Here is an 11,582-nt window from a genome sequence, read left to right as displayed (position 1 = left end):
TTTTGTAGTATAGCTGTCTCTCCGTAGGCGCCCATGTTATCTTTCCTACTCAGTTAGAAGCTCTCTTGTTCACAAGCATATGTTTAGAGTGGTAACTGCACTGCGCCACTAATGTTCACGTCATCTAAATGGGTTAATCGAATCATCAGTATCACTGTTAGGCAATCCAGATGATTTGCAGATCATCAAACCAGCAATGCGCCTACTCCCTATTGGTTGATGCTTGTGAGTGGGGCCATTGGAATGCTCCACTCAGTAAAGTGCAGGTCAGGCTAAGGCGTGGTCGTGTCCTGGTGAGTTTGGCCGCTGGCGTTGGAAAACTCCTAAAACCTCAAGTAACGTGGCCTCTTATATTTAAGCTTGACAACCAGGAGCTTCGGCCCAGCTCTTTTAATCATGCCACTGGTGTACTGTAGCCCTGTGATCTGATCTGGTGTGTGTGTGTGTGTGTGCGTGTTTGTGGCTTGTGTGTTAATGCGCACAACTGTGTGTGTGTGTGTGTGTGTGTGTGCTTGTGGCTTGTATGTTAGTGTGCACGACTGTGTGTTTGTGTGTGTGTGAGTGAGCGTGTTTGTGGCATGCGTGTTAGTGTGCACGATAGTGTGTGAGTGTATGTGTGCGCGTGTTGAAACGTCTCCAAGGCACATTCCAACCCCATCACCAATACACTGTTAGAAATAGAGGCCTGTATGGTCAGAAATACTGTGTGTTCTCCGCTTCAACCAGAGACTGTGACCTAGTTGTGGATTCTTGAACTTCCAACTCCTACTGTAGCAACACGTTTCAGCTCATACACACCACATAGGCACGCGCACGTGTACACACACACACACACTCACACACACACACACACACACACACACACACACACACACACACACACACACACACACACACACACACACACACACTCATACACACACACACACACATTATGTAATTTATTTCTAATGGTGCTTTTGGTAATGCTTTTACCACATCTACAGTACCCTGCAAATACTGCCATATCCACACAGCTCAGTGTAACCTAACCACTGTGCTTTGTAGGAGTGAAAGTAGCACGTTGATGTACTACTGCAAACAAGCTACGTTTTTACCATTTACTCAAAGGCACATTTACCTTTAAAACGGCTGGTTTATGGTGTATTTACTGGCCTGGTTGGAATATGAGGCTGTTCATAACAAAAATGGCCCCCAATGGAGGTTTCTCAAGTTATCAGAGTGTAAATATTTGTATAGCTTTTCCATTCTGTCAGATTGATGCCGGGATTCTAATCCGATCGCATATGCAATCTGATCACATAAGCAGTATTTACCGTGAATGGGATCTCTGCAAACCCGAGAACATTGCCTTTAAAGGGATGGTTTACCCAAAACACAAAATGACATATTGACATATTCCTTACCGTGTAGGCAGTCTATGGACAATCCATGCTTTGGTTTAGTTTCCCTGGCACTTTTTCCAAATGCTAACGTTTTAGCATTTGTGGCACAAATCCCATTGAAGCCATGGGACCAATATTAGCATTTTTCATGCATCATGACCAAATCATCCAAAAGTATCTAAATGTTATTGTGAAGCTCACCAAATGTCAGATATAGATGATTTGAACATGATGCGAAAAATTCTGATTATCGGTCCCATGACTTGAATGGGATTTGTACCACAAATGCTAAAACGTTAGCATTTGGAAACGGTACCAGCTACTGCCAGGGAAGCTAAACCCAAAGCTTGGATTGCTGTCATACGTTGTACATAGACTGCTTACCGGGTAAAGAAACCAATGTGTCATTTTGTAATTTGGGTGAACTATCCCTTTAAAAGCCGCAATGTCTATAACCTGCGATGGGATTGAATCCCGGCCAAAGTCACCACGAGATGGGGGAGGGGAGGACAAGTTAGGCTTTCAAAATGGGGGGGGGGGGGGGGGGGTGTATTTGGGTGTGGGCAGAGGGAGTAGGGGAGAAACAGCAACATTGTTTGTTTTGCACCTTAGACTTTTCTACTCCATTGTACTTCTTTTGACAGTTGCCAACTCGGTGACGAACGGCTGTAAATAAAAGCAATAAACTTCTTTCCAAATGTCCTCTTTTCTTGTTTATTGGTGTTGGGTTAGCTGTGTAGTCAGACCAAATGAATCTTAACTCCATGAAAATGTTATTCTCTATATTCTCAGAACAAAGCATTGAAAGAAATGACCCACGATACAGTATATGAGAAAGCAGTCGTTCAAAACATGATCTAGCATAGGAAACCACACCATACTAGTCACGTCAATGCAGGAATAAACCCAAGAATCTGATAATAAACTGAGAAACCATAGTGATGATTGCATCAGATCTGAATTCTCAGTCACTTGTTTTAGATCTGTAAAATGTGAGAACTAGGTCTGCTAACTCCTTCTCTCCTGCTGATTGGCTCGTTTGTTCAGATTCATCCGGATGGGTCTGAAGCAATGGGGGATGACAGGAGGCAATGGCTCTGAGGTTCAATTCCTGCCTTGTAACCATAAAGTTGTGGGGTTGATTTTCATGTCTTGACCTTTTAGTGTACATTTCAAGAAAATTTTCACAACTTCTGATGCGCTCCAGAGCGGTGCAGCGGTCTAAGGCACTGCATCTCAGTGCAAGAGGCATCACTACAGACTCTGGTTCAAATCCAGGCTGAATCACATCACATTGTGATTGGGAGTCCCATAAGGCGGTGCACAATTGGCCCAGCATCGCAAGTAAGAATGTGTTCTTAACTGCCATGCCTCGTTAAATAAATACAATGAGAAGTGAAGGAGTCTGGTGTAAAGTTCTTACCTTGAAGTTTTCTCCCCAGTAAGCACAGGGTTGTAGGTTCAAGCTTTTAACCTCCATCAGTTGTCACATTCCACCAACTGCCATGACATCCAAGTGCAATACCTTGGTTCTAACCCACAACCCTGTGCCACCAACTCCTTCATACTTGAAATGCTTGTCTTCATGTGCTTCACATCGACAGGTCTGCAAAGGCTCATTGAAGAACAAGAGATGTGGCTCAAACCCATTAGCCATTAACCCATCAAATATGCTCATTGGTGATGACGTGTTTGTCATTCACTTGATGAAACCCCTTCAGTAAAGTTTGATTTGAACATTCCAAACGATCTGTTGGAATGCGCAAGATATTGGGGACAGCAGGATTGATAGTTTAATTTCCATGTGTGTCATTACTAAGTGCATATTTACTGCAAGTTGGATAGGTTTAAAAGAGAATTTCTCAAACCTCTCCTCTTTCTCAAACCCCCAGCCATTCCATGTACTTGCTCTATTCCAGAGCTAGCACAGCTGAGTCAACTAATCATCAAGCCTTTGAAGAAGTCAAATCTTTATTGAACAGATAAAATTACGACAACAAACATGTACAGTTAGGGGAGTGATTTATTCCAGAATGCAGGTTAAGTGCGATACACTTTCTGAGGACTTCAACACATTTTTAATTGACCAAAAATCAAACAAACCCAGAAATATTAATACAACTGCGGTCAATTTCACATAGTCTGTGTCAACAACAGTGAATCTCCTTCAGAAATATGTTGGATTCTCTTGATCCCCACAAGGGGGGGGGGGGGGGGAAATAATAACAGACAACGTCACTAGAAAACTAAGAACAAGCCAAATATGAGCATATATATGTACAAAAGATGAAGAACAGAGAATCAAATAGAATAGTCCAGTGTGGTGTCTGTTCGTATCAGATAGGCCTACATTATCATGAATGTAACTGACTCACTGGGAAGCTTGAGATTGACTCTCAGCATTTGTCACTAAGACGTGTACTCTGCCTCAATCAAGACAACCCCATCATATGGCCCAATATGTGAAGATGGTACACTTCTCTCTAGACTGCACTCCTCAAGACTGCATCGTTAGTGTAAATGAAATGTCTTGGGAAATTTGCAATGGGAAGGAAAGCTACTGACTAAGATTTACTTAACATTTTTACAGGAATTAAACAAATGTATCCAAAATGCAATATCTCCATAGATACAATAGCATGAGTACAGAAGTGAAGGGTGTAGATTTGATCATGAGATATCCTTTCCAGTTAAACAATGGATACAACAGAAAGTAGCCTACCTATAAAAGTCTGTGATACTTAGCTATACACAGAAATAATGCTGATACATGAGAAGCAAGCAATGGTAATGAGAAAGCTCCCTGTGTCATTTTACTGTGATGGGGGATTCAGTGAAGGGGGCATCCAAAAGACTTGTGTGTGTGTTTTCATATTAGTGTAAAATACTCACACTCAAGTGACTATATACAGTGGGAGGTTTTTCATATAAACATCTATGTACACCAACCAAATTATATAGGAGACCTACCACCATACCACTGCTAACTCTGCCTAATATAGGCTCATATAACGACAGCCACACCTTTATCTCCATGACGACGACCTTAGTCTCTGGGGAAATGAACTCACGTTGACCTCTGACCCGGGGGTATCTTGGTGGCACGGTCAAATTGTTATTAGTAAATAAATAAATAGTGGAAATGCACAGGAAATGTCATAGAGCAGAGGAGTCTGCGTCTTTTTAGGCACGGTGGGACAAACAATGACTTTTTAACCAGGGACGTGACATGCTGTAGCTTTGCTAAAATATCAAACACCATACAAAGTGTCACTCCTTTAACCTCACCTAGTAATCAAGTACCGTAAAACATAAAAAATACAAATATTTCATTATTATAGAGCATTGTTATACATTGCCGTATGATGAAAGAAGACCATTTAAACAAGGATTGTATGTAAATAATTGTGAATGAATGAGGATAATTCCCACATGCTTCATGTTAGCACGACTCTTAAATACCTGTATCTGGGATTTATAAACAGTGCAACACCACCCCTTAGTGCCTATTTGGGTAATTGCATTCTTTTCACTAACACAACCCTGCCTCAGTTCAGACCAATGATTTATATATACACTAGATGATTAATTCGGGGGCGCTGTGTTGACGCCACTGTGCCTCCATCTTGGCACTCCCCCACCAGTGTAAAAAATATTTTGGAAGCTATAGAAATGCATTTATTAATGTCTACATTAGTTTTTGCCAGACGTATTCTGTTCCAGACTCCTTAAAGCATACTTTTAAATTATATTATGTGAGCTAAACATTCAAATATATATAAATATATAAACATTTCCCTTAAAGTGTATATATATTTTTGTTACTAAATGTTATTTTCCCTTCTACAAAAAAAACAAACTTAAATACATATAATTTTGTCCTTGAAACATTTAATTGAGATACTGTAGAATTCCATTAATTCCTGCTCCTACTGGGGAGTGCCAATATGGCTGACCGGTGGCTTCAAAGCCTCTCAATGGCCAATACATTGCATCAGCAATCCAGGGTTTATGTACATTATTGGTTCAGACTGCTCCCTTTCCACACCCTATCCTTCATATAACAACCCTGCAGATTTAAAGGGGGCATTTCATCTAATTCTTTCCTGAGAAAGAGTATTATTGCATTTAAATGAGAGAGAGAAAAACAGAGATGGCGGCAATTATAAATTATGGGATTGTTAAAAAAAACAAAAACGATTCTCCTAAAAACCTTCTCTTAATTTTGTAGGATCCCCCAGAGTTGTAACAAAGCTATTAACATCTTCACCTCTCTTTTCTCCACGACTAACCCACAGTACCCAAACTGTGTGTGAGAATGATGTACTTTCACGGCTATGGCCTGGTCATTGCATGGCTCTGTTTTGGTCATATTGTGTACCCCGCTATCCTTCTACTAGTGTACTATGATATCTGGGAACTACCTAGTGTGTAAAAACAGTCAGTGAAAAGATGAGTCTTACAGTACACAGCGTTTTAAATAGCAGGCCAGTGGGTGGGGCGTCGTCTCTGTGATGTCACCGGAACTGTCCATCCTCACTGGGTGGCGTCCAATCAGTCTCTGCGGGGTTTAGCCAATGAGAACACACCGAGCAAACACGACACAGGGTGCAAAGGATACTGGGTGCAAAGAACACTGGGTAAAAAGCAGAGTTGGCCCACACCCCTGATGTTACAGTAACGCAGTGGAGGGAGGGATTGAGGGAGAAGCAGAACGGAGGATACAGTAAGTGTCCCTCTGGTCCAGTGGCAAGAGCAAGAGCCATAACGAGGGAGCGAGGGGCCATGGAGACAAGGAGAGGAAGAGGAGAGAGAGGGAGAGAGAGAGAGAGAGAGAGTACTGCTAGACTGTAGTACTATGGTGGTTTCTCTCTTCCTCTGTAAGGGGAGTGGTGGATTGGTTGGTCAGACAGAGAGACAGAGAAGGAAGGCAGAGTAGAGTTCCCTGTGCTCGTTAGCATGGCTAGCTCTTTAGCATGGCTAGCTGGTTAGTGTGTCCGTGTTCAGCCATCAGCTGGTCAGGTAGCTGTGCAGCTCTCTGGAGTTGATGCTCAGCACCACGCCCGAGTGGTTACCTAGCAACAAGGAGAGAGAATAAGTGGGTGAGACTAGTGCCTAGGATCAGTTGGTTTTAAAAGGGAAAATCCCACATGCTTCTTTATCTTGCAACATTAAAGCACAATATCCTTGTTCGTTTCAAGGGTCATCTTTTAGCCAAACTCTAACTTTTAAAAAGTAACTATTTTATTAATATTTCCCATTTATATAAGTATTACAATGCTTAAATTAACCTTTAATTCACAATATCGTTCTGGAGTTAGTAACATTAGATTTAAAAATAATAATAATTTTGCAAATAACTAATACCTTGCTTTAGCTGCATGGGCTTGTGAGTAGTAGCAGGCTGTTCTGTTAGTAGTAGTGGGGGTTAGTCCTTATAAGGGAACGGAAGGCGGGGCTACCTCCTGCGTTACCTAGAGTCTGCGAGTCCAGATCGTCATCGATAAACTCCTCCCCCTGGATGATGTGCTGCGTGTCCTCGCTGTGATTGACAGGGCTGGTCATCTCCTGCTCCTTCTCATTGTGCATCTGGGCATACACATTCCGGCCAGGCAGCTTTCTGAAAAATAGTGGAGGATAGGCATCCTCAGTCCTAAGCCAAGGACTGTGGGATTTGTAGTTTTGATGAGAGGTTGTGGTTGGAGTTGTAGTTCATGTTAATGCGTGACAGATTGAGGACTTTGTGCATCGGATGCAAAGGAAGTGCTATTGGTGTGACTTGTGAAAAGAAGACAAATCATGCACAACATATTCATTCATCTACATTCTAGATTCATCAAGTACATGCATTTATGTATTCTAGTATATCTATATTGATTCAGTAATGCATTCACCTACTGTATCTTCATACATGCAGTTATATTTTCATCTGTGGTCATGCAATGCTTCAGAGGATGACTGATTCTGATGGTTGAAGCATGGTTAATGCAACACCAGAATTGGGGGTTTGATTCCCACATGGGCAACATGCAGTATATTGACTATGTCACGATAGGTAAAAGCGTATACCAAAGGACATTATTGTTTTAGCTCCAGGAGTTTTTCCTGACCACATGCTCTAAGCCAGGGATCATGAACTAGATTCACCCGGGGGCCGATTTTTTTCTTGAGTGGATGGTCAAGGGGGCGGAACATAATTACAAATAATTTGTCAACTGCAAAATCTTAACTAGTGCCCAGTGAATATCTGATATATGTGAGTCTATCATACCCACCTCTTGAACTTGTAGAGGATGAAGGATCCAGTAGCGATGACGCTGATGAGGAAGATGACAGCCAGAGCCCAGACACCTGGACCTGCCACTCCACCCTGAGAGCCTGCAGGGGGGACAATACACACACACATATTATGATATGGCACATACACACACAAGGATAGACAACACACATCAGATGGGAAATTAACAGTACACAGACACACAGGGTAGGTAACACACACACTCACACAGTCTGCATACACACACCTGCTATGGATGTGGCCAACTAAGACACTGAAACAAGAGTATAGCTGGCACGTCACAATAAACCCAACAGAATACATACACATCTCACTGCAAACAGTCAATTCCACTCCGCTTCGGTAAACACCACACACACACACACACACACACACACACACACACCACCACACCTCAGGGTTTAGAACAGTCTGGAAAAGAGATCTGCACGCAAATTGTGCAAGAAAATATAGAGTAGGTTTAAAAGCAAATGGAAAAGATTAGACATCATTCGAACATATTGTTTACCTATGCAGATATTGCGAAAATACACGACATATACAAAAGTATGTGGACACCCCTTCAAATTAGTGGATTCGGCTATTTCAGCAACACCTGTTGCTGACAGGTATATAAAAGCCATGCAACCTTCATATACAAACATTGGCAGTAGAAAGGCCTTACTGAAGAGCTCAGTGACTTTCAACATGACACCGTCATAGGATGCCACCTTTCCAACAAGTCAGTTCATCAAATTTCTGCCCTGCTTCATGAAATGGGTTTCCATGGCCGAGCAGCCATTGGACTCTGGAGCAGTGGAAACGCGTTCTCTGGAATGACGAATCACGCTTTACCATCTGGCAGTCCAACGGACTAATCTGGGTTTGGTGGATACCAGGAAAACGCTACCTGCCCGAATGCATAGTGCCAACTGTAAAGTTTGATGGAGGAGGAATAATGGTCTGGGGCTGTTTTCATGGTTTGGACAAGGCCCCTTACTTCCAGTGAAGGGAAATCTTAACGCTACAGCATACAATGACGTTCTATATGATTCTGTGCTTCCAACTTTGTGGCAACAGTTTGGGGAAGGCCCTTTCCTTGTTTCAGCATGACAATGCCCCCATTCTCAAAACGAGGTCCATACAGAAATGGTTTGCAGAGATCGGTGTGGAACATCTTGACTGGCCTGCACAGAGCCCTGACCTCAACCCTATCGAACACCTTTGGGAGGAATTGGAATGCAGACTACGAGCCAGGCCTAATTGCTCAACATCAGTGCCCGACCTCACTAATGCTCTTGTGGCTGAATGGAAGCAAGTCCACACAGCAATGTTCCAACGTCTATACTGAACAAAAATATAAATGCAACATGTAACATGTCTGGTGAGTATGCAGGCCGTAGAAGAATTGGGACATTTTCAGTTTCCAGGAATTGTGTACAGATCCTTGTGACATGGGCTCGTGCATTACCATACTGAAACATGAGGTGATGGCGGCGGACGAATGGCACGACAATTGTCACACCCTGATCTGTTTCACCTGTCTTTGTGCTTGTCTCCACCCCCAACCAGGTGTCTCCCATCTCCCCTCATTATCCCCTGCTTATTTATACTGGCGTATTCTGTTTGTCTTTTGCTAGTTTGTCTTGTCCTGTCAAGTCCTGTGTTCCGTCTTCCCAGTTCTGACCTTTCTGCCTGTCCTGACCTTGATGCTGCCTGCCGTCCTGTACCTGCCTGACTCTGATTTGGATTACAACTCTTTATCTCCTCCCAAGGAGCCACCATTGGAAGACACAAGGAGTTACTGCAAAGCCTTATAGAGGGACTCCATACCCTGGCTGAACGCCATGACCATGCATTCAATATATTCCGCAGATTCCCTACTACGCAGCGAGCCACAACAGTAATTCCCCAGACAGTAAAACCCCGCAAGCAGTGACGCTTCTTCCCAGCCTACCCCAGTGTCCCGAGAACCTTGCTTACCTCCTCCGGAGTGCTACGCTGGAGATTCTGGAACCTGCCGGGCTTTTCTCTCCCAGTTCTCCCTCATGTTCGAGCTGCAGCCTTCTTTCCCCTCGGACCACTTGAAGATAGCATACCTCATAACGCTGATGTCCGGGAGGGCACTTGCCTGGGCTACGGCGGTGTGGGAGCAACAGTCTACCGTTTGCCTTAGTCTTGAGGAGTTTGTGGCGGAGGTACGAAAAGTGTTTGATTCTCTGTTGTCCGGGAGAGAGGCTGCTCGTAAGCAGCTCCAACTATGTCAAGACTCCTGTAGTGTGGTAGACTATGTGATGGATTTTCACACGTTGGTAGCTGAGAGTGCTTGGAACCCGGAAGCCCTTTTCGACACATTGCTTCACGTATTATCAGAGGTTAGAGCGAGCTCACAGCCCGGGAGCTTCCCATGGACCTCACCCACCTCATCGCCTTGACCTTACGGATCAATGGGTGGCTACGGGAATGTAGGAGGGAGAGGAGATTTGTTCCCGGTCACACTCGCTCATCCACTGCTCCCACCTCGCCTCCGCGGAATCCCGGAAGTTCCCGACGTCCATCTTACCGAGAGAATCCGAGGTCACCCGAGTGCCCGAATCACTGAGGGCGGTTGACTCACCTCCTCCAGAGACCAAGCTACTGGGAAGGGCTAAATTGTCTCCGGATGAACATTTACTCAGGTTGAGCACCAGGATCTGTCTGTATTGAGGGACTACAGGACATTATACTTCCACCTGTCCATTAAAAAGACCAGGCTCACCAGTAGGTACTGGTACTCTGGTGAGCCGTACAGGGATATTCCAATCTCCCATTACTCGTACCCCTTTCCATGCCACTCTGTTGTGGGTTGACCAGGCCAAATCTTTCCGGGTGCTCATTGACTCTAGGGCTGACGAGAGCTTTATCGACGCTATCTTGGTCTCGGGGCTGGGAATCTCCACTCAACTCCTCTCCATTCCCATGGACGTCAGAGTGCTGGATGTGCTCTCTATTGGTAATACGGTTCCTATCAACCTACAGTGGGGGAAAAAAGTATTTGATCCCCTGCTGATTTTGTACGTTTGCCCACTGACAAAGAAAGGATCAGTCTATAATTTTAATGGTAGGTTTATTTGAACAGTGAGAGACAGAATAACAACAAATATCCAGAAAAACGCATGTCAGAAATGTTATAAATTGATTTGCATTTTAATGAGGGAAATAAGTATTTGACCCCCTCTCAATCAGAAAGATTTCTGGCTCCCAGGTGTCTTTTATACAGGTAACGAGCTGAGATTAGGAGCACACTCTTAAAGGGAGTGCTCCTAACCACAGCTTGCTACCTGTAAAAAAGACACTTGTCCACAGAAGCAATCAATCAATCAGATTCCAAACTCTCCACCATGGCCAAGACCAAAGAGCTCTCCAAGGATGTCAGGGACAAGATTGTAGACCTACACAAGGCTGGAATGGGCTACAAGACCATCGGCAAGCAGCTTGGTGAGAAGGTGACAACATTTGGTGCGATTATTCGCAAATGGAAGAAACACAAAAGAACTGTCAATATCCCTCGGCCTGGGGCTCCATGCAAGATCTCACCTCGTGGAGTTGCAATGATCATGAGAACGGTGAGAAATCAGCCCAGAACTACACAGGAGGATCTTGTCAATGATCTCAAGGCAGCTGGGACCATAGTCACCAAGAAACCAATTGGTAACACACTACGTCGTGAAGAACTGAAATCCCGCAGCGCTCGCAAGGTCCCCCTGCTCAAGAATACATATACATGCCCATCTGAAGTTTGCCAATGAACATCTGAATGACTCAGAGGACAAGTGGTGAAAGTGTTGTGGTCAGATGAGACCAAAATGGAGCTCTTTGACATCAACTCAACTCGCCGTGTTTGGAGGAGGAGGAATGCTGCCTATGACCCCAAGAACACC

General features: G+C 43.9%; 1 protein-coding gene across 6 annotated transcripts in view; it reads right to left on the bottom strand.

The window, feature by feature from the left end:
- Positions 1–3,390: 3,390 nt before the first annotated feature.
- LOC106577493 (VPS10 domain-containing receptor SorCS2) overlaps positions 3,391–11,582 on the bottom strand; it is a 343,959-nt gene continuing 335,767 nt past the window's right edge. For 2 of the 6 annotated variants that reach the window (XM_014155527.3, XM_014155531.3), the window contains 3 exons: positions 7,661–7,763; positions 6,848–7,050; positions 3,391–6,460 (listed from right to left, as the gene is read on the bottom strand). In XM_014155527.3, coding sequence (XP_014011002.1) covers positions 6,396–6,460; positions 6,848–7,050; positions 7,661–7,763 — 371 coding nt within the window. In that variant the 3' untranslated portion in view covers positions 3,391–6,395. Of the gene's footprint in view, positions 6,461–6,752; positions 7,051–7,660; positions 7,764–11,582 lie in introns of all 6 variants that reach the window. The other 4 variants (XM_014155532.3, XM_014155533.3, XM_014155530.3 and 1 more) reach the window with 3 other exon arrangements.

This window comes from Salmo salar, chromosome 18 (genome assembly GCF_965601325.2).
Source record: "Salmo salar chromosome 18, fSalSal1, whole genome shotgun sequence".
NCBI lineage: Eukaryota > Metazoa > Chordata > Actinopteri > Salmoniformes > Salmonidae > Salmo > Salmo salar.
The sequence above is the reverse complement of the archived record's forward strand: the minus strand, read 5'-3'. Positions and strand labels throughout refer to the sequence as shown.